At 40.2% G+C, this 22,813-nt stretch overlaps 1 protein-coding gene across 3 annotated transcripts in view; it reads left to right on the top strand.

Annotated features, from left to right (window-relative positions):
• Positions 1 to 22,813, top strand: part of nbeab (neurobeachin b) — a gene marked incomplete at both ends in the record, with an annotated part of 208,339 nt that overhangs the window by 69,918 nt on the left and 115,608 nt on the right. For all 3 annotated transcript variants that reach the window (XM_083984901.1, XM_083984900.1, XM_083984899.1), the window contains 9 exons: positions 255 to 376; positions 3,452 to 3,578; positions 7,004 to 7,123; positions 8,361 to 8,507; positions 14,196 to 14,393; positions 14,492 to 14,625; positions 16,507 to 16,615; positions 18,358 to 18,510; positions 20,040 to 20,208. In XM_083984901.1, coding sequence (XP_083841027.1) covers positions 255 to 376; positions 3,452 to 3,578; positions 7,004 to 7,123; positions 8,361 to 8,507; positions 14,196 to 14,393; positions 14,492 to 14,625; positions 16,507 to 16,615; positions 18,358 to 18,510; positions 20,040 to 20,208 — 1,279 coding nt within the window. The remainder of the gene's footprint in view (positions 1 to 254; positions 377 to 3,451; positions 3,579 to 7,003; positions 7,124 to 8,360; positions 8,508 to 14,195; positions 14,394 to 14,491; positions 14,626 to 16,506; positions 16,616 to 18,357; positions 18,511 to 20,039; positions 20,209 to 22,813) is intronic.

Below are 22,813 nucleotides of genomic sequence, written 5' to 3'. Positions count from 1 at the left end.
TATCCAACATGCAGAGGATTTATAATGGGCAGCTGACCCATAACAACTGGCAATCACATAGCAAATACCAGGACAGGACACTACATACAGTATTTGCTGCGCTAATCTGATTTTATAAATTGATTAATCAGTTGAAGAAGATTCAGTCATGTTGGACATCAGTGGGACTTTAGGTAATATTTCTTTGAATTTACATTTTGAACTATTATCTCCCACACTGCATGATTTTGTCTCATGTTTTTATTTTGTCCCAGGCCATCGCTTTACCTCCTATTGCCAAGTGGCCTTATCAGAATGGATTTACATTCAACACCTGGTTCAGAATGGATCCCTTGAATAACATCAACGTTGACAAGGACAAACCATATCTCTACTGGTGGGTAATCTGTGACATACCTTTGTGTTTCCAGTTTCCAGTGTCCTCAACACACCCCCAACTCTCTCACATGGCGCTCTAAGTCTATATATGATGTCAAAGAGAAGAAGATTACACTTTCTTGTTTTTCATCAATCTAATTGCTTTAGCTTTGTAGGAGAAATCATTACCCCTCAGCAGAGACCTATAAAGGCACTAGCAGCTTTATTATGCCAGCGTACCGACGACAGCTGTGGCTGGAGGCATTATGTTTTTGGGTTGTCATGAGTCCGTACCTGCATCAATCAATCAATCTGTCTGCCCCAATTTTTTTCCTGTTTTTGCCCAATTTCGTACACATATTCACTTGGATTCAAGGATGACCTGTTTGTATTTTTGTGAACAAAGGTCAAAGTCGCCTCATTAACATGTTTTTAGCAATAACTCAGAATTCATATGCTGATTTTGCCAGAATGTTATAATAGGATTGAATTATGTTTTAATTACATTTCATGTTCATGTCATGACACTAATCTCGAGTGCCCACATTGAAACTATGGCAAATGTGTGGATTGGTTCCACTGTTGAAGATGTGTGGCAAAAATAGTGAGGACAGCATGTTTCTCTTTGGAAATGATTCGGTCGAATCATACTTAAAGCAGATATCAGCTTCACGGCCGTTTCGGCTAATGCTGCGTTCAAGGCAGGCTTTTGAAACCGTAAGTTACAGCTTCAAGTCACAACTACGACTTGGTAGCGTTCCAGGTAACCCGTAGCTCGTGTTTTTACCATCCTGTTGTCTGTGAAAGTTCCCTATAACGGCCACTCGTAACTTCCGACCCGTGAACTCGTACCAGATCGAACTGGTATGACTTCACAGGAAGGAAAAACACAAAGTACGAGTTTCTTTGAACGCACCATGAGTTAGCAGCCCCCGCCCTTGTCAGGCATCAATTGGTCCTCGTGCTACGTCACCACATTCACGCGCATCCCTTGGCTGCACACACAGCCCTTCATGCCGTTCTCTCTCCTCATTGGATAACACTTGTATCCCACAAGGAAAATTTTCTCCTCGGGTTACAGCAGAGCAGAGTGACGGAGAGACTCGTGTTTAGGCTGAAATACTTCATGTAAGTGATTGCTGACGGAAAATAGGACTATTTAGGACTTATATTAACAAAAACATTCCACTGATATCTGCTTTAAGTATATTGATACCTTCCATTTTAACAGAAAATACACTCAATAACTTTTATTGAATTCCTTCAAAGTCCCCACTGCAAATAGCATATGAGTCTGCACAGCCATGGGTGCAAGTTGACTGGTTGGAGGAGACATACAACCACATGATGGTAATACGATTTGACAAAGCAATACGCTGTCTGATACTCTGTGACCTACAGTGATTTTCCTATCTAAGCAGATTATGACTCAAACTTGTTTTTCAAGGTTAAAGTAGTTTTACATTTTTCAACACTTATGTAATGTGGTTTGTGAAAAGGCTATTTTTTTCAGAAAATGTTCATGAATTAATTCAGAAGAGAAGGGAATTAGGTCAGATTATTGAGATTAAAAACCATGGAAGCATGAACTACAATGACTGGTACTGGCTGTTACAGAGGTGGACGGCTGCAGTGGGAGGCACTGTGGAGGTATTAATTTAGATTTGAATATCTGCCACATAAGGCTCACATTCTAGCCTCTTGCATGGGCTTGTGGGTAATTACGGCTAAAATCAATAACCCACAAGTGCCGTGATGTTCAGATGCTGTTCTTCGCTGTTTGTAAGAGGAGCCTTGGGAGATAATCACGGAAAACAATGGGGCATATAAAAGAATTGTGAGAGGGAAAGCAAAGAGCGAGTGGATAATAAAGATGAAAAAGTAGAGGTGGCTAACGAGGAAGACTGTTCCCATTAATTGGTCAGACATAACACTTGGTTCACTGTTTATCTTCAGCCGACTGAGATTGCTTTAGTTGAATCACACCGTTTGAATTAAACAATTCACTCAAATTTGAAGGACTTGTTCTGCATTCCTGTGTTGTGTAATGTCAGAAAGAAAGCAAAGGAAGCACTGGCTCAGCTAAGTTGTTGGTTTTCATGTGGCAGCCATTCCTTACTGACAGTGTCAAAAAAAAGGTGAGATATGGCAGGCTAATCCTGTTTATGCATTTCTCCAAGGACCTCACAGCTCAGTGGCAGGGCATGTAGACAACACAAAAGAATTGTATCTTCAGAAAGCGGACCAAGGTTACAGCTTTCCACCTGATGTGTGTGTGATCACAGGCAGGCATGTCCACAGTAGCAAGCACCCCACAATATAAAAGTCTATGCTCTTTATCTGCCATGACAAAGAGGTCTGCTTGTTTTAGATGATCCCAGTGGGTGGTGGGGTGCGGGGGGCTTTGAAGGTGACAGACTGTTATAGACCTTAAGAAATGTAGGAGTGTAGTGAATACATGTCAGCAGTGAAAAAGATGTCCAGAGCATACAGGGAAAGAAAAGAGAACTAGTGTGTGTGTGTGTGTGTGTGTGTGTGTGTGTGTGCGTGCTGCACAGGGTCTCCTCATATTGTATACAGGTGGCATTCCCTCTACTAAAATTTCATTTATGTATTATCTGCGGAGTAAGGACAATCATAATAGAGGGATTAGACCCTGGCAACATCACTAAAGTGTGCCCATCAAGTACGTGTTTTTTGCCTCTTACATTCTTTTCCATGTCTGCACAATTTGCCTGCGTTTTAGTCTCACCTCAGGTATTTTCCTGCTTTGAATGGATAAGCACAATATCATACATACTCATAACAATTAGAGCTACCTCTCAATTATTCCTGCAAATTGCTTTGTGCCTACATTGCTCAATGCATTCAAAAAATTTGGTTGACCCCCGATGCTATTATGAGGAAGGAAGCAGCTATTAGACTTCAGTTAATGGTTTGGCAGTGTAGGAAATATCTGTAGGAACATTTAAAAGCACAAAATGGGATACATTTTAATGAAATGTATTTTATCCTACTTATGATTATGATTGATTATGTTTACCGAATTAAGCGTGTAGCCAAGTATAATTACCGTGCACTTCTTTGTTTACAGCTTTCGCACCAGCAAGGGCATCGGCTACTCTGCACATTTTGTTGGTAACTGCTTGATTGTGACGTCACTGAAATCTAAAGGAAAAGGTTTCCAGCATTGTGTGAAGTATGATTTCCAGCCCAGAAAGGTAGGACCACTGCTTTAGTTTTCACTTATGAGTTTCAGCTATAATGCTGTGGCTGTGTATGTGGGTCATTCCACCAAAAGAGTGCCATTTGCTCGTTGTAACTCTTCAAACTTAAACTTCATTTTTCATTCCATATCAGTATAGAATTTATTAATATACACATTTACTCATTCAAAATGAGTACTGGTCAATCTCAGGCTACTTTATTGAATTTATTGCAACTTTTGAAAGTTTATTATCATTGCATTTTTTTCTGTGCTGTTATCAAAACTCAAATGCCATTTTAAAACCATGTTTTAAAGAATATGAACCACATACAGTACATACATGTAGCCTATTTTATTAAGCAATCAGACAACTGATGGAACCAATATGAATGTAAAAATAAAGTGTTTTTTCTTAATTTTTGGAGGAAACAATTTCATAACTGGAAAAACATTTGGTAAAAAAAAAAAAAAAAAAAAAGGCAGTTACCGTCGCTGACACAGCTACAATATCATTAAATTTAAGGAAAAATAAATGAGAGAATTTAATTTAGGTCTTCCCATGACTTTCAGAAGACCCAAATGATGTCACTTCCTGCAGAACTTGTCACTGGTGGAATGTTCCAAAATTTTTAGAGGGGGGAATGTGTTTGGGTAACAGCACTGAGTGAAAACCTGGGGACGGGACTAAAATGTGAATTTGTAATGACATTTTTATTTAAAAAAAGTTTTATAAGTGTAGATAGAATATGAAGTCACACTAATATGTAAAAAAAAAATGAGATTTTAGAAGGATTATATTCATTATTCATTGTGGTAAAATATAGCGTTTGGCTGTGGGGACAGGCAACAAAGGCTATGTTTCAGTGTTTTGAAAGCCTTTTTATAATAATTAAAAAAGTATATATCTTTAATTTCTACAAAGATTCATGTATATGGTGCTTTGTTTATTAATATGATGTACTGGTTATAAGTTATATAAGTTGTGTATAAGTTAAGCAAACCACCTCTGTACACGAATTCCATGATGAACACTGAGTTACAGACATGTGGCCTGAGATGAGAGAAAAAAGATAAAGGTCTTACTTCTCATAAATGATGCTGCTCTTTTAAACACCCTGCACTTTCAGCTAAACCTCCCCCTGCTGACTCCCTTCCTGCCACCTGTTATTTTATTGACATTACAAAATTGCATGCGTCTGCACATGAACATGAAGACCCTCAGAGGAGTCTTACAGGTGTAATTGGATGTAAATGTAGACGAGAAAATGAAACTTAATTAAGCGTGGAATGTCAGAGAAGCATTTCTGTCCCTGCAGCGAAGTAAAACTGTCTTAAAGTACGTATCAAACAATTAGAGCCTTCACATAACACCTGGGAACAACTATTTATCCCACTCCTACTGCGCACCAATCGTGTCATAGAAGTTCCTAAAAGAAAAAAGCACATGTTGAAATTTGTAATTGATCTGGGGTTCAGACATCTGTGGATAAGTGCCTTTCTAAATGATCTCCCGGCAGCTTGCACTCTTCCCCTCAGCCATGAATCCTTTTTTAATTGTCCTTACCTTTGACTGCTAGGTCAGAACAATAAATACTACATAGTCACACAGGAGATAGACAGATTGTAGCCTACTGTTGGTTGTGCCAGTGTTTTGCACTTAACATTGTTTCATGACAGCAAGAAAGCTTTACAGATTTACAGAGCATTGATTCAAAATGACAGAGAAAAGTCATATTGTTTAAAGGAATGATTTGTCTGCTGTTTTCTTAGAAACTTGAGAATATTATTATGGTACAGTATACGTTTAATGGCTTATTAATGGATTAATTTCCTAATGTGGAAGTGTATATTAATTAGTTGTTTGGTAAAAAATAAATGTAAAGATTTCTACTGTATATACTCACTATTGGAAGGTTGTTGCACACCTTGTGCACAGTTTTTCATATACCACAGTTTAATTCCTTTGCAAAGGCCATCTGATTGACCTATTCTATTCTATGACAATATCATATGAGGCGTAATAGTTCCCTTTCACTCTGTAGTGTTTCTTTGTGCACCTGATGTTTGGACTCGAGGCCAAACTGAGCACTTCTTTATCAACTTTGCAATTCAAAAAAGGCAAGAAATGATCTGAGTAGGGAGAAATATTTGGTTGGGGCTTCAGTGTTAAACCAAAAGAACTGACATCAGTACACTTACTGCTGCATCAGCAGCACAGCATGTGAGATAAATCCTAGGATAAAAAAAACAGAGAACTTGAAAAAATAAACTGCTGCCCCAAAGGGTACTGTATGAAAGAATCATATATCCTGAGGTTTTCATCAGAAGATATGAGCAAAGCAGTGAAATTATTACTTCATACACAGTAACTCAGTATGTTTCATCCTATTTATTTTATTTTTTTATTTTATTCATATGCACAATGATAAAACAAAATCCTATTGACTTGCAAAACAGACAAAAAGGATATTTGTGGAAATCAGTACAATCAACCTTTTCATTGTTTTTGCCAATTGCCTTTACTTAAAAAAAAAGAAAGAGAAAACTGCAATTCTTTTTGGTTATGTTAAAGTTCACATGTTGGACAACAGGAAAAAGCTTGCACACTGATCAAAAATGGGAATGTCCACTAGAGAGATTGACGGATGCAAAAAAAAAAAAAAAAAAAATGAATGGTCTGCCGACAGACTGAAGATGGCTGTGTAGGCGGAAAGGTTTTTGTCTTAGTTAGTTTTGTTTCCTTATTTTTATTTCATCACCGTGGTTGCACTTTTCTATTATTTTTGATGGACCATTAAATATTTTTTACATCCGTCAATCTCTCTAGTGGACATTCCCATTTTTGATCAGTGTGCAAGCTTTTTCCTGTTGTCCTAAATGTTTGTTGGCCTACGCACCTGGAAATAGAGTTTCTTTTTTGGACAGTGAGTAAGAGCGCAAACACCTTTTCTCCTTAAAGTTCACATATTAATGCATGTGTATACCCTTAGAATTTTTAGGAAACATGAAAAAAATGTTAACATATACAGTACAGTTTTTTTAGTAATCAGTATTGTAATCACTATCTGTGAGATATTTGCTCCCACTTGACTTCTGGCTGTAGTCAGTGTTTCATCTCTGAATTAGCCAGTGTCATTGTCATCCTCCCAAGGTGCCAGTGATGTGGCTTTGTGCAGACTGAAAAATGACTCCATTTGCCTCCTCTCAGCCTTTCCTCTAATCTATTATTCACTTTCTTCCACTCGAGACTTCACAACATTAGGTAGCAAACGTCATGGTTGATTCATCTGCATTTCCTGATTTTAAAAGAAGCAAATATTTGAAATGTTGCTAGTTTTGATAATAGTTATAAAGTTCTTCATGGATCCACTCAATAAGTCACCTGTTCTGTCGCTCATTTACTAAATCTTTTCAACCTGGTTCTCTCCTCACCTGCAGTGGTACATGATCAGTATCGTTCACATCTACAGCCGCTGGAGAAACAGTGAAATCAGATGCTACGTAAATGGACAGCTCGTTTCTTATGGAGACATGGCATGGCACGTCAACACCAATGATGTAAGAACACTCCTTTGTTACTCCCCCTCGCTAATGCCCTTTTTTTTATTCCCCTGTTTTGATGTTTATTGGCACAGCAGAGACTGAAGCTGCACCATTGATGTTTGGAATGGCTGCAAATGTTGAGAGGAAAAAGAATACAGTACATCTTCAGTGTTCATTGAGCAAAATGAGTTTCACCATATCGACATGGATTTCTCTCAGAAATATGACCAGCGTTTCAGTCTTAAATGGAATATCCATTTGTCACAGAATTGTGCTGCAGCAGAATGGAAGATGGAATGTAAGACGTTTGAGGACAGATTTATGTATGGAGTGAAAAATGGTTAAATCAGAGTAGCTATACTGTATGTATGTGCACATCATATGTATCCGAACATCATCACACTGAAGAGTTCTCATTTAAAATGTAAGACAAGATTGCAAGTGAAGGTTTAACATGTTATTTCCATGTTTGCTTGGCTGAGTCAAATCAAACCGGCTCTGTGGAACGGATTTAAAAAGCAATTCACACTTGCACAGATGAGACACATTTTCAAAGGTGTGCTTCATGCTGTAGCTATGTGTTCAAGGGGAGGCTGCACAAATCACAGGTGTCGATATAAGTGTTCATGAAATATTCCAAGGCATTAAGTGAAGCTGCCTTTATCTGTGATGGATAGTTTCTCGTGGAGGAATTTTCCCACAACTGAAGTAGACAAAGTTCACCATGAGGCGGCTTTAAACTTTTTTTCCCCTGTGACAGCTGAATCACACAGACACCTGAAACCATAACACAGACACATGGACAAGTGCGGACATTGAGTATCGATAAAAAATGTGTTAAATGTGAGCTGAATTTTGAATCTGATCGTTTTCCTTCACATTTCCACTTGTCCTCATACTGACCATTTCCTTACAGCTGTTATGTAATATGCTGCTGATGCTTTAAAGTATCCTTCAGTTTTATAGTGTAATCCCAGCACACATTCTTACTACCCCTGGGGTTATATTGCGGTTTAACATCCTCGTATATCAGGGACATTGTTTTCATCTTTCCAGCAGGGAATTGTCAAGGTAAACACTGAAACAATACAACAACTCATATGTCAATTACAAAAATAGAACTAAAAACAAAAGAACAAAATCTCTCACTTTTTCCCCCTCTGCCTAATTCAGTGTGAATTTGGTTATTTATTTCTGTATTCCCAAAGAACAAAGTGAAGTAGCCTCTCTTTATTTATCTCTCCCTCTGTAGAGTTATGATAAGTGCTTCCTCGGGTCCTCGGAGACGGCAGACGCTAACAGAGTATTCTGTGGGCAGCTAGGAGCCGTCTACGTATTCAGCGAAGCCCTCAATCCCGCACAGATATTTGCAATTCATCAGCTTGGGCCAGGCTACAAGGTACGTACTTGAGGGTGACTGAATTAGATTACATGTAAGCAGTCTGCATTACCTATCAATCTGTGAAATCAATGCCCAGCGCTGCCCTGCCACCGTTCCTCTGCCTTGTGTCTCCATCCTGGGAGCGAAGGTTTTCCTCCCAGATAAACAGCTACATAAATTACCTACTTCTGGGGAATAATGGCACAATTCACAGATGGAAGCAGCAGGCGCTCCAAGGGGATAGAGCCCTGAGCCGACTTCCATCAGCTGCTGCAGGTGAAGCGCTCAAAGCCTCTTGACAAAGACCAGTGGAGTGGTTGTGAATGTAGAAAGATGCTAACCTACCCAGGGGGGAGATTCAGCTTTAACTGTTTAGCATACAAACACAATGCTAAATTTGCATTTTTTCTTCTTCATAATATTAGTTGTAATAATTCATATTATTTATTCTCTCATCTTGATCTCCACTGATCTTCAATATGATACAAGGTGTGTCCTCAGGATATTCTTATTGCTCTTTCGCTCCCAAACTATTTCTCTTTACCTCTGATGTTCACAAAGTGCTGCTTTTCCCTCAGTGTTAATCTTGAACACAAGATATGTCTTAGACATTTTACATATCTGGCCATTTTACACCAGCTCTCTTTTCTCTCTAGCCTCTTTTTTTTTCTTTTTTTTCTCGACAAAATGAGGTCTGTTTTATGGCGAGAGGAAATCATACGTAATAGCTTGATGCCACAGAATACAAAGTAACAGATAAACTGTTGATTATTATGAGAAGGGTGTTTGTGATTTCAATCTAGGTCTATGAAAGCCTGAGGATTCACAGGAGAACTCATTGTTTAGTCGTTGTGCTAATGGCTGGTGACTTGCCGTTTCCTTCCTTAATTGTGGTTCTGGACCCTCTATTAGAGAGCGAACACACAGAGGGATCAATCCTTCAGATTTCACAAAATAATGAAGCTCGTGTCCTGGGGAGACAATTACCCGCAATTGATGAAGCTGTGAACAGTGTTGGTAATGTTGAGTGTGATAGAGCCAGCCAGGTGAGTTGAGGGGGAAGGTCAGGGAGTTGTCAGGCCCACTGATTGATTGTTGTAATGGGAGTGTCGTCTAGGTGACGAGAGGCCTGTCAGTTTTAATTGAGAAGAGTCTGAGTGCAGCAGATCACAACATAGATCTGATGCACTCTGTACATATCTGTTTCACCACAGCTCATTTCTACAGATGAAGAACGAACATCTGAGCTGATGTATGATTTATTTTCTGATCCATGGTCTTCTCATCCATGTTTGATGCTTGACACACTTTCCCTTGCTCAGAGTGTATTGAATATAACTGTAACTTCTTCAGTTAGTTGAGGAGCAGAGATTACTGCTGCTTAGGGTTACTGTTTCTCATATATCATCTGCTTTTAATGTTATAAATGTGACAGACCTGTTGGTAGAATCTGTTCCTCTGGCTCCTTTCACACTGCTCTATTTGAAATTGCGACACTGAACTGACACAAACATCAGGTTATTGCATTTAATGTAACAAACAACTGCTGTATATTGCTGTTTCTATGACTGACGACTTGAGATATCCCCAGCCAGAGATAGCATCAAGGGGCGGTGGTGGGTCTACAGACACTAACGCTGACAGCAGTCAGTGTCATATCAGGCTGTCATTCATTGTCGCGGTTTTAGCAGAGTTCATAAGCTTTGGGAAAGTCTAGGAAATTGATGGCTGAAGGATTGTTACCAGGGCTGCACAATATATCACTTCAGCATTGTCATTGCGAGAGCGTGGGCAATAGTCACACAGCAGGACACGCAATGTCAAGTAGGACAAAGTCATTCAACCATGTCATGCTACAGCTTTTTTTTATATTTAAAAGGAAAAATCGCACAGTTCTCATTTCCCACGACTAATCTACAAGCAAAGTCTGTGGTGCAGTGTTTATTGCTGGTGAGTGACATGCAGGCTCTGCATACACAACAAATCACCAATGATGTTGACCAAAAAAAAAAATTCAAACCGTGTGGTCAAAATGTATTTTTCATAATGATATACATATATATATATACTGTATATGAATCAAATGTTGCAGTCCAATATTATGTGTCAATAAGAGAATTGCTTTATGATTTTGTGAGCTGTACACTGGATGAAGAAATGTAAATCTGCCACAGACACTGGCAAACACAACCCAAAAGACGAATGTGTCCAGCTCAGTGAAATAGCCCAGTCTGCACTCATGAAGTCAGATACTGTATGTCACACCAATATCCAGTGACAACTTCACCAAACACAAATATTTAGTCACTGAGCTGGCCAGTCAAAACAATTAAGCCATGACTTTATGTCTTCTCCTATGATGCCATGCTCTTAGACTTATTTCTGTGCGTGCCCTCTATCGTCACGACCATATGTGTTCTACGTGAGGCAGATTAGCCCATTGAATTAGTGCCAATGCTGCTCTGCAGTATGCACCACAGACTGCTGTAGAAGAGAGTGAGGAGCTGCCCAGCCCTGTTCCTTCCTTGTCAGGGAAGACAAATGTTATCTCTGTGTAGGGGCCGTGCAGTAATGCAGTAACTGATGTAGAACATTACAAGACAAGCACACAGGTGTCAGAAACATCTGAGATATAATGCATATTTGTAGTAAGTGGCTCCAAGATGTCAATAGAGCAACATTTACAACTAGAATGCACTGTATATGCCCCACAAAGTTCCCACAATAGAACATGTTGAATAATGTTGTATGTGACACACACATGGGGAGGATTTTTGAAATCTAATTCAAAAAAGTCTTAAGCAAAAACAAATGCCTGGGGGTTATTTTAGGATGTTTTTCCTTAGAAGGAGCCTGGAGGTCACAGGTGAGGATGACAGCTTGGGGTGAACATTTTTGTCGACAACTTAAGTCAGCATGGCAGGGATTTCCTTCCCTCCCAACTGTAGAGAAGCCAACGTTGTTGAGGTCCTAATCAGAAAACAGCCTTTTTCTCCATTTTGATTCTTCAACTATCAGCTCTCAAATATACAAAAATAATTTGCACAATAAGTTAAAGTAATTTGTAGTGCATATTTAGAAAACATTTGATCTCTTTACCTGGAAATTGTCTTATTGACTGTACTATTTGATTCTGCAGACCACAGGTAACACAGGGGGGTGTCCCCAGCTCTTGCGCTGCCTGCCTTTCTCTTGAGGGCACATGTGGGGATGCCCCCAGTCACTCATAGCGTTTGACGCTACGAGAGAAAGGAGGAACTGTATTCAGATTCTCTGTGCTCTGTGGGACAACGCTGACATGCTACAGAGTTTGTAAGCAAGAACCCAGGAGATCGTTATTTTCACAGGGCAATGGTGCTTGTTATTTCTTGTCACTTGGGTTCTACAGTATGAGTAGGACCTTTTGAAGGATGTTAGAGACTGCATGATGAGATGCATGCTGGCTGCGAAGACTTGATCACAGCAGATGTACAGAATACCTCTTAGACTTTTTTATCATCTGACTGAAGCGAGCTATGTCATTAAATACAGTAGAACTCAACCCTCGTAGTTCCCTGTAAAACTTTGGTTGAAATAATGCAGGCAAGTATGGGCTCATAGTAGGTCCAGAAAGATCATGTGATTATAAAACAATGAAAACAAAATTATTTCAGAATTTGCAGTTGTGAATCAACCTTTATAAACCTGTAAAATAACTCTATGAGAAATTAAAATCTATGCATGTGTAGAATAAAATAAAAATAGGAATGTTTTCAACACACAAACAAATCAAGTTTCTTTGCAGATTTATTTTCAATTTTTTCTTTCCCTAAAAATCCCTGTCCCAAAGGAAGTGATATCCTGGCTGTCCAAACACAAGGAATTTGACCGCCATTATTTGGAAAAAATTAATTTGCTCTAAGTGAAATGTTGAAATCGTAAGTTGAAGGATCTTACTATACTGACATCAGCATGTGTATCCTAAAAGCTTAAAAAGGTTTCCACCTACTTGAAATTCTTCACTTCAGAGGCACTCAAGAAAAGAATGCACAATCGTTACGTACAAGTGACAACTCAACTTTTTAGACATTTTATCCTTAAGTGAAAAACAAGCAGCCGTTATTTAGAGACCTTTTTAGTAATGAGCTCTGTTTCCTTGTTTTGCTGCTATATTTTTCTACAGCGACTCCAGAACAAAGAAGCACTTGTTGTCCAAGGGAAAACATTTCTCTGGTCAATTAATAATTCAGTACTCCTGATTAAAGGAATTGATTTCCTTATTAAGCATATTCCGTTCACACTGCATTGACAGATTAATTCAGCTTATCTGTCAACAGCTAATGGATCTAGTAATTTAAGACTTGTCTGTTATCGATCAGCTATTTGTTATGTTTGCCATAGTGAACGTGCTACTGAGCCACTACGAATGGAAGCTGTTGGACTTTTAACACAGCCATAGAGACATTTTGGGGAAAGCATAAACACAATTTTAAGACCAGTTTATCCCATTTGGTCTTCATGAGAATTACAGGCAAAAATAGTCATGATGTTAGTGCCTATAAATGAATCTCTGCTGGATGCGAAGGCATTGCAGTTTTTCCTCCATCTCTGAGATGAGGGTGGGGGGTGGATGAGGGCTGAAATTCAATAAATTTGATCAAACTCTAGTCTATTGTGATCTCAATAAGTATTTGCACAGTGTTTTGACTCAGTCTTATTTGTTGGCTGTCAATTTTCAGTCACATTGTGTTTGCAAAGCATATTTGAACAGCAAAATATTTCTTCAAAAAAAAAAAGTATGCATTGGTAAAATTCTTACTGTGTGACTATAATGATGGCACATCGTGTCTGCAGCCTTTTTCCATTTCACTGTATCCTCCTCATAGTAATTCAGCAGTGAGTGTACTTGGCTTTGAATTGCTCCAGAGCAGGGTAAAAAGTAAACCGGGTGACTGGCTGGATTAAATTAATGCAGGTAAACAAATACATATGTGGTATCAAAGAACCATAGCTCTCATTCTCAGAAGCCGGTGTTGTTCTTAATAATTGTACGCTGTCAAAATTTTCATCAAAGGGCCATGTCAACATAAAGGGACGCTTAAATGTTCAAAGTAAAACACAAATGAAATTAATCATCAAAATGTTTCTACTGTCAAAGACAAATGTATTCTTTTTAATAGTTTGCCGTGCTTTGTTATTTTCTTGCACTTTGAATGTTGTTTTTCTTAAGTAATGCAGCACCATACTTAAACTTCATTTCACTTCTTGCGCTGACACAAACTCATTAATTGTGTTGCACTGACGCAAAGAAATTATTTTTTGAAAACATATTTGCTTTTCAGTGTTGAAAACAATTGCGTATGTCACGAAAAAGCAAACACACTGTTGATTTGTGCTGCTGATTGCAGCGTTTCAGAGTGATGGAGGTACAAAGGATTGCTTTTCATCAATGCAGAACATGCTTTTTCAACATATTGATAGACCCTAATGTACCAAGTGTCAAGGAAGAAATCCTGACCTCTAGGAATGTGCGATTACTGACACAAAAAAAGCATTTATCTTGTCATTTTTCATTCTTGAATGGATATTTTTTAATCAAGTTATAATTAAGAGATAATACCCAAGAGACACTGATAGGGTACATGTGCAGGAAAGAGCTACTCACTCTCACTCTCTCGATCTCCGTCTTTATCGCTCCTTCTCCCTCATTTTCTCTTTCTTTTCCAGAGCACATTTAAGTTCAAGTCAGAGAGCGATATCCACTTAGCAGAGCATCACAAACTGGTGTTGTATGATGGCAAATTGGCTAGTTCCATTGCCTTCACCTATAATGCCAAGGCCACTGATGCCCAGCTCTGCCTGGAATCCTCGCCTAAAGAAAATGCCTCCATCTTTGTGCACTCACCGCACGCCCTTATGCTACAGGTCAGTTACTCAACCCATTAAGCCATCTCTAACAGTGCACATTGCTCAGGTTCTCATTCATACTGGTATGGTTTATGGGTTTTATATTTTCCTCACAGGATGTGAAAGCCACAGTGACTCACTCCATCCACAGTGCCATCCACTCCATTGGTGGAATCCAGGTGCTCTTCCCGCTCTTTGCTCAGCTGGACTATCACCAGCTGAACGACAGCCAAGTGGAAACCACTGTCTGGTAAGAAGCAGAATTATTGTTACTGTACAAGACGATTTTAACCTTTGGAAAATAAAAGTTCACTTCTGGTGTTATTGGGATATTTTGATTACTCTTTAATCCTGAGGCTTTTTAGACTTGTTTGTGAGGCTGAGCTTGTGACTGAAGTAATATTGATGACTTTTTAGTTTTTAAAGATGCACAAACAGAATGGAGTTTTTTTTTTTTACTAATAGGCCTACCCATACACCTGTGCTCGAAGCCCAAATGAAAGTGGAGCTGCCAAGGAAAAGCATCTAATTTCTCCTAATTGGAATGTCATAGACTTGTAATTATTACTATTTTGGTGGTGTTGTTCTTTACAGGCAGGGTGTACAACCCCCCCCCCCCCAAAAAAAAAAAAAAAAAAAAGAAGGCTTGAAAACAGCAGGGAGCAAATGCTTTGCTTTCAGCAATGATGAGTGCTGAGTTTGATCAGCATGTTAAATAGCATCTTGGTGATAAATTCACAACATCTGGGATCTAGAGTGTGTTGATATGGTTTTGCTTTACTGTAGGCACCGATTTTTGTATTATAATGTACTGTGTATTCTTACTGTGGTACTCTGATGCCAGTATATCTTTGATAAGCCACTGCCTGCTTCTACCCAGCCCCAGTCAAGCTGTAGTCCAGGTTTCACTATTTTCTCTACACCCTGCTTCAGACTTCCCTCATCCCCTCATACTTAGCTGGTCAGTCCAAAGCTTCCCCCACTGCGCCTTGAATGGAGTCTGAGCTCTGCTCTAATCCTTTGTTAGTCAACTAGATAGTGACTGGCCACATCGCAGCCCAAACCCCTGATGGCCAAAGCTCTGTGCCTCTGTAGTTTCCTCTCATCTTTGCTCTCTGTCCTTCTTTCCCTCTCAGCAGTGTCGAGGGTCTTCCCGTCACGGTGTCCAGCTCTCCCCAACGCTTGTTTTGTCCTTGCCTTGGCTTGTGGACTGAGTCCTTCTAAAGCCTGATGGTCTGAGGAGTTCAAAGCCTCTGCCACATTTATCTCTCTACAATGCCTGTGGATCTGCTGTGGCTGTTCTCAACAGCACCCTGTGTGATTAAAAAAAAATCCCTTCTAATAAACTAATTTTGTGATGTTACTCTTTGCCACCTTGAATTCCACTCACTGGTGATTTAACATCAGTCACTAACTGCTCTGGCAAATTGAAAGGAAGCTTTGCTTGCAAGTAAAGGATCAGAGGCTAAACCCAGAGCACACAGAGCTGACTGTCACCCAGTTCTCTGTGTGTTCCCTCTGGCCCAGTTATGGCTACGTTGGAGAAGTACTGAGAAATGAGCAATAACAAACTGATGAGGTAGACTGGCGCACAGAAGAGTGAGGTGAACAGTGTAGAGTATGAGTGTGTGTGTATGTGCAATATATGGACACTCCTGCACAGGAGTGATTGTGTCTTTGTGATTGTTGTGCTACAGTGGAGGCCACTGGAGAAAGAGAGGGAAAGCCGATTAAGGAGTGTCACCGAGCACCACTGTCACTCAGCCAAGGGCTTCAACTTAGAAGCAGTGCTACAAAGAAAAAAATTGCCTTCTGTGCACCGCCTTGGCCCCTTGAACTCCCTCCCCGCACCCCACACATACACACACACCCTGTTACAACTCGCCCTTCCACACCACTCTCTGTCTCCGGAGAGCTCAGCGAGCCAACCTTTTCTTCTGAATTGAAGAGGGATGAAAGTGGTGAGCTGGAGTTCCCAGCTGATTGCTGACATCCTCTGAAAATGACCTTGTTTTTTTTCCCGTCCTCATGCTGCTATACTTGATAGAATAACTCCCTCACCACCCGATGACTGTGAGACTAGATGTGTATTTTATCCCTGTGTGAGGCATTGTATATTCTTGCTTTGCAGTGCCACTCTCCTGGCCTTTCTGGTTGAGCTGCTGAAGAGCTCCGTGGCCATGCAGGAGCAGATGCTGGGAGGAAAGGGCTTTTTGGTGATTGGATACCTGTTAGAAAAGGTACAGTGGAGCCTTTGTAACATATTGCAATTTTTTGTCAAAGTCAGTGACTCATCAGTTATCAAGAATTTGCCATTTCTACATCAACCCATTTTACTTCCCAATATGAATACTGTCTAATTTGCATGCTTGCAGGCAAATGAGTATGTCCAAAATAAATCATTGTTTCACTCATGAGTGATAAATGGAAGTGATTGGTTGCTGTGCAGCCTTCACAGGGTTTTCACTGAAAATCCCATCTGCTTTTGATACTTGTTTCACCTCATTATCAAGCTGCACTGTATCTTGTCTGTATTCTCAAAGCCTTGTCTACAGTATGATCTTCCATTGCCTGTAGCAGAGTCCTGGAAGTGTCTTTGAACTGAACAGCACTAAAAGAACAACACCACGAGACTACATCTCTTCCCCTTCTCACACTTGGTTTCTCTCTCTCTGCATCAGTCTTTATTTACCCATTTTGTGATGCAGATCTAGCAGCTTGCTGGCCTCCCCAGAGTGCTGGCTTTTTGGAGCACTGAGAAATGACACCACTTTGTCACTCAGTGACTTGCCTGCCTACTGGCTTCAGCTGCTGTTAACTAACAGCCAGACAGAGTCTGCACCTGAGCGCTGCCGTTTTTTCTTGCCTCCTTCCCGCTGCCAGGTTTCACACTTCCACATATCGCACCATCTGTTCCTGATCTGTTTATGCCACACCTTCCCTTCTCCCAGTGCCTTCATTTCTCTCTCTCTCCTGCCCTCACCAAGTTGCCACATGGGCAGATAACAGGTGCCAGGAGCAGTAACACTCCTTGTCCAAGTGAAATTTTCTCAAAGTCAACCATCTACAACTTGCCGTTCAGATTTATGACTTGACATAATGACTAAGTAGATCAATTTGTCACCTATATTGACATGCTAACCCGCTGATCACAGAAAATACAGACATCCTTTAACTAAGCCTACATTAATGACTTGACATAATGACTAAGTAGATCAATCTGTCATCTATATTAACATGCTAACATCACTTGTATTGTAACATCAACTTCACCTACAGTATATTAACAGGCTAATCTGCTGATCACAGAAAATACATACATCCTTTAATTCAGCCTACATACAAGGGAACTGATAAAGTGATGTGTAGTTGCATTAGAAATGCCTTCATCTTTTATAATATCTTATAAAATATATTTTTTAAATGTGCTAAAATAAAAACAAATACATCCAGGCACATCAGACTTGTCTTGCAATATCTCCAAAAGGTCTTTCATTGGAAGACAAATTAATTAGATTTTGGTGGCCGAATTATCAATGTTGTTGTGACTTCTCTTAGCGCTACTCGAGAATTGACACAGCAATTATTTTAAGGGATTCACACAAATGGTTCTTGTTTTATATGCATATGGATGAACAGGGGTGTAACCTGAAACCGGTCTCTGAGTGGTGGAGGCAGACAAGTGCAAGGTGGAATTGTAGTTTTTTAATTTCTGTTGCTGACCTCTGAAATGTCTCTCCCTAAAAGGTCATTCAACCTAAAAGGATCCACCTTTGTGACAGAGTTACAAATGAGGTTCTTCTCTTTGTGACATTTAGCTTTTCTACCTCTGGGTCTTGCAATTAGGAATTTTGTGAACAGTTAGCGTAGGATTTTGCTCTCCAAAATGCAGTCACTATCAGGGAGGAGGATACATGCTCACTGCAGAGGAGGCTTGGTGATGTGATTATTTTTTCATGTGACTTTGTGCTTTTTTCCACAGTCCTCACGCGTACACATCACCAGGGCTGTATTAGAGCAGTTCCTCTCCTTTGCAAAGTATCTGGACGGTTTGACACATGGGGCACCACTGCTGAAGCAGCTGTGTGACCACATCCTCTTCAATGCAGCCATCTGGATCCACACTCCTGCCAAGGTAAGCTCCTACAGGTAACGCATCCCATGTTATTATGTGTGAGGATGAAGCGGATGCATGTCAGAAGCTTTCAACCACATGCATCTTCAGCTATCCCATGCATCATCATCGTTTTGGTAAAGACGAGACCTAAAATTGTAAATCCTCACGTTCCTGTGTACCAGCAGACATTTTGCTTGGTGTTAAAGTGTCTCTCACACTGGCGCTTTTGGTGAGATTGCCATCAGTAGTACCATGCATTTGTGTAGGTAGTAAAAGTAGTGGTGATATGCAACTACTGATGGAAAAATTTCAATACCCACGTTTTTCTGATGCAAAAACCATGTTGACTCTGTTAGTTGTAAAAAATGGTTTTACCCCTTCACAGTCTATGTGGAGGACCTAATTGACATTCACCAAACCGTTGCCAGTGTCTGATAAGTCTAAAGTCAAGTGGGAGGGATTAAATGCTCCAAATTCAGCATATTCTCCCCTTTCTAACATATCAAGTGGTTGCAGAGATCATCACTTGTTTCCACTTCAACCCAACTAAGATATTTTGGATGAGTTATGTGTTTTTTTTTCTCGCTCCTTTTAAATAATGACCCATGAAAAAACAGGATGAGGTATATCAAAGAAGCTGAGTCTGTGTGGCAAATACATTTGCCTCAGGAATGCTGCTGGTGGGGCCAAGCCATGAATAAATAAAAGGAGGAAATAAATACAAAAATGTCTGGAGGCTTGCCTGTGACACTCCTCCAAAATAGAGCGTAGAGAAAGAGGTAGGGAAAAAATGAGAGAAAAACTGAGGTAATGAAGTGGGTTAGAGCACTTTTAGCTACATTGGGACAGAAAGCTACGTCGGCTCCCTCCCTTAGGACACACCAAAAAGTCCACATTTTCTCTGTCCCTACACTCAAGCTGCACAGGGTACAGAGAGCCACTTGCGTGAATGATGGGATCATGCAATATGCATTAATTACATGGGATCACTGACCTTGTCCTAGTAGACAAATACAATTTTTATGAATGCATTATATTTATCTGTTCTCGTGGAAATTACATTACCTGCAATGCGATGTTCAGTTATCTCCAGTGTTTAATTTCAGTAGCCTCAAACCATATCGCACCATGCTCTCATCGTAACCACACCGCTGCCTTTCATCATGGCTCATGTTTGACTCATTAATATCCTATAATTTATGACATATGAGAACAGGCGCTCAGTATTTAGAGCTGGAATGGCTGTGGTAGGATTAAGTATTCTTGTCAGGTCTGTTTCTAATTACAGAGGACATGCTAATCACCATGAACAGAGTGGAGCTGCGACAATTATGAATTTGAGTAATATAGGGTCAATGGCCATCCTTACCTTACACCCGCACGGATAATAGGCTCAGCTGGTGCTGTCCACCACGTTACATTGTCCTAGTTAATCTAAAAATGTATAGGGTCAGGGGATTAAGTTGTCATTGTATGCACTTAGAAACTATAATGAACACTGTTAAATTAATAATATGTGTATGCGTGTGTGTATGTTCCCTCTCCAGGTTCAGCTCTCTCTGTACACATACCTTTCTGCTGAGTTCATTGGCACGGCAACCATCTATAACACAATTCGTCGAGTGGGCACTGTGCTTCAGCTCATGCATACACTGAAGTACTACTACTGGGCCGTCCACCCTGCAGACAGCAGTGGAATCATGCCAAAGGGTCTCGGTGAGCACATTTAGCATGTTTCTTTTTTTTTTTCCCAGCACAAGTCAAGCCAAGTGGTTTTTGCTTTTTCTCTATGAAATATGATTTGATTTGATTTGATTTGATTTGGGTTGTTGTTTATATAAACTGTTTCCCATCCATCTGAAGGCTCATCCAAATGAAGCTCAGTGTTTTGGAAAGGAAATCACTGGGAGTGAACCAATCACAACCATTGTGTGCAGTCACAAGCCTGTTATCAAAGTGTCTTCCTGAAATGGCAGCAGCTCCCCCACATTTAAAATGACTCATCTCCACATGGAAGTGCTTGCCTCTCAGCTGTTAGGAATGTGGCCACTGGAGATGGCAGTGAGGCAGACGAGCCACATCAATAGTGTCATCTCACTAGGGTGCTTGGTGTGGGTGTTAGGCCGCTGAAACCTGGGCCAGTGGTATGACTGGGATCTACAGTATGGGATGACAGTATGTTACAAAGCAGGCTGTGTTGGAAGTGAAAGTGTCCTTGAACTGTTTTGCTCCCCATTATTCTCTTCTGGAACTATCTGTGTCATAGTAAATGGCTGGTTTTATAACAGTTCTGAGTGCTCAGTTTATGCTGCACCAAGGTCCAATGAAATCTACTTCCTTGAGGTTGTGAAAGCTTGTGTTGTGACAGTTGTAACTCCGTCTCATGTACCTACTGTATGGACGGGGCCTGGATTCTCTCGTTATATTTATTAATGATACTCCCTTTTGCTGAAACCTGACCCGGCCCGACCTGCAGGTGTTGAAGTCCTCCTGACCCGAAGCGGGTTGGCTGGGCCAGCCCGTTAAGAACTCAGGACAGATAGTCAATGAGTCAATGAGTTTATGAGTGAAAGAGAGCTGGGCAAGAAGGTGCAATGTGCTGCACGCAGCTTTACAAGTAAATACGTTTTTTATACATTCTGTGTCCGCATCACACTCCACTATCGCAAAGACACAAGTGTTAAAGCACCGAAATGTGGTACTGTTTGATTTCACGTGAACCAATACTCGGAATTACTGCAGGAATTCAGTCGGTACCAGTAAAAGTACCAAATTTGGTACTCATCCCTATGTACCTTTATGGATGCATAAATACTTTTTTGAGCCATCAAAATGAATACATTTAAAAGGGCCACACAACATTGATGGAGTGTTTGTGACACTGTCAAAGGTGATTTCTCCTAAAATTCTTTTGTTGTTTGCCTTGTCAGTGTTGTTAGGAACGCTAATATTTCACATGTGACTTTCACACTGCAACATGGAAATAAAGTTTTCATTAGCAGTGCCACATTTGACTGAATATTGCAGCATTTTAGCCTCTTTATGTGCCTCATCAGGCGCTCGGCCTACATTCTGACCTATCAGGACTGACTTATCCTAATTGATTTCCCACTAATAGTGGGAGTGACCTCTTGACTGAGGCTCGCTGGGACGATAGGGACACTCATCTCTAAGCTAGGCCACACCATCAGCCTCAATCTCACTTTTCCTGAATTTAATTTGTTCCTTATCCCATCTACTCACACTGTGCAGTGTCCCTTATCCCTTCTTACACTGTGCAACGGAACTTTACAAGACTTAATAAGTGATGAAAGCTGAACCTATCTAGAGCTCATGTTCTAGGGCGATGCACTATATTTAGCTTGGACATCAGAGGGACTTTTCTCATGACTTAATATCTATCGTGTCCACTGCATTGTACTGTCTAGGTAGTTTTTTTTTGTTGCCTCCATCTCTGTTGAATAATAAATTCTGATGCTGCATCACTTTTTTGGAAAATGTGTTTCTGTGTAGCCTCAGGCAGTTAGTTAGCGAAGCTCTGCTGTGTTTGGACTATCTCAAGACAAAAATCATTATCTGATTAGTTTTAAGCCAAATACTGCATCAACACAGATCTCAAAAAAGTCATACACACTATTTTTCACTGTAGCTTCTTTTGCCATGCGCCACTGCGAAGAAGAGTCATTAAACACAGTCATCTCTGCAAAAACGTCACTGTTAGTGTGCTGTGTACAGGGTTCCTACGCAAGTATGGAAAGTATGGAAAGTATGGAATTTGATTTTATACATTTCCAGGTCTGGAAAAGTATGGAAAATGGAAATTATTCTATGGAAAATGGAAATTATTGTATGGAAATATATTTATCTTAAAGGACAATTCCAGGCGAATTCAACTCTGGGGTGTATTTTCATATCATTTTAGGTCTAAAAGAATGAATCTGAAGATTTTCAGTTTAATCGCTCCTGTTTTACGGTAGTTGCGTCTGTCCGCGCGTCGCCACGGCAGCAATGAATGGGAGTGGATGTAATTTCCGCTGCTTAGGCTGTTTCCAGCCCTCAAAGCCGCAATTTTTTTCCACAGACAGCGTCAGATGGCGACTCAAACATGCACCCAGAAGTTTATTTACTTAAAGCAAGCCAACATGTTTGTAAAACTAGATCTAATTCAAAGTCTCCCGGAGTCTCGCGCGAGACCCAGTTGCCGTGCGCGGTGTATTCAGGTGCAGTGGGAAAAGCTACCGTTTGTGTCATAAACACAGGAATATCAACTCTTGACTTGCTTCAAGTAAAAAAAACTTCTCTGCGCATGTTTGAGTCGCCA

The sequence above is a fragment of the Trachurus trachurus genome (assembly GCF_905171665.1).
Source record: "Trachurus trachurus genome assembly, chromosome: 13".
Lineage (NCBI taxonomy): Eukaryota > Metazoa > Chordata > Actinopteri > Carangiformes > Carangidae > Trachurus > Trachurus trachurus.
The sequence above is the reverse complement of the archived record's forward strand: the minus strand, read 5'-3'. Positions and strand labels throughout refer to the sequence as shown.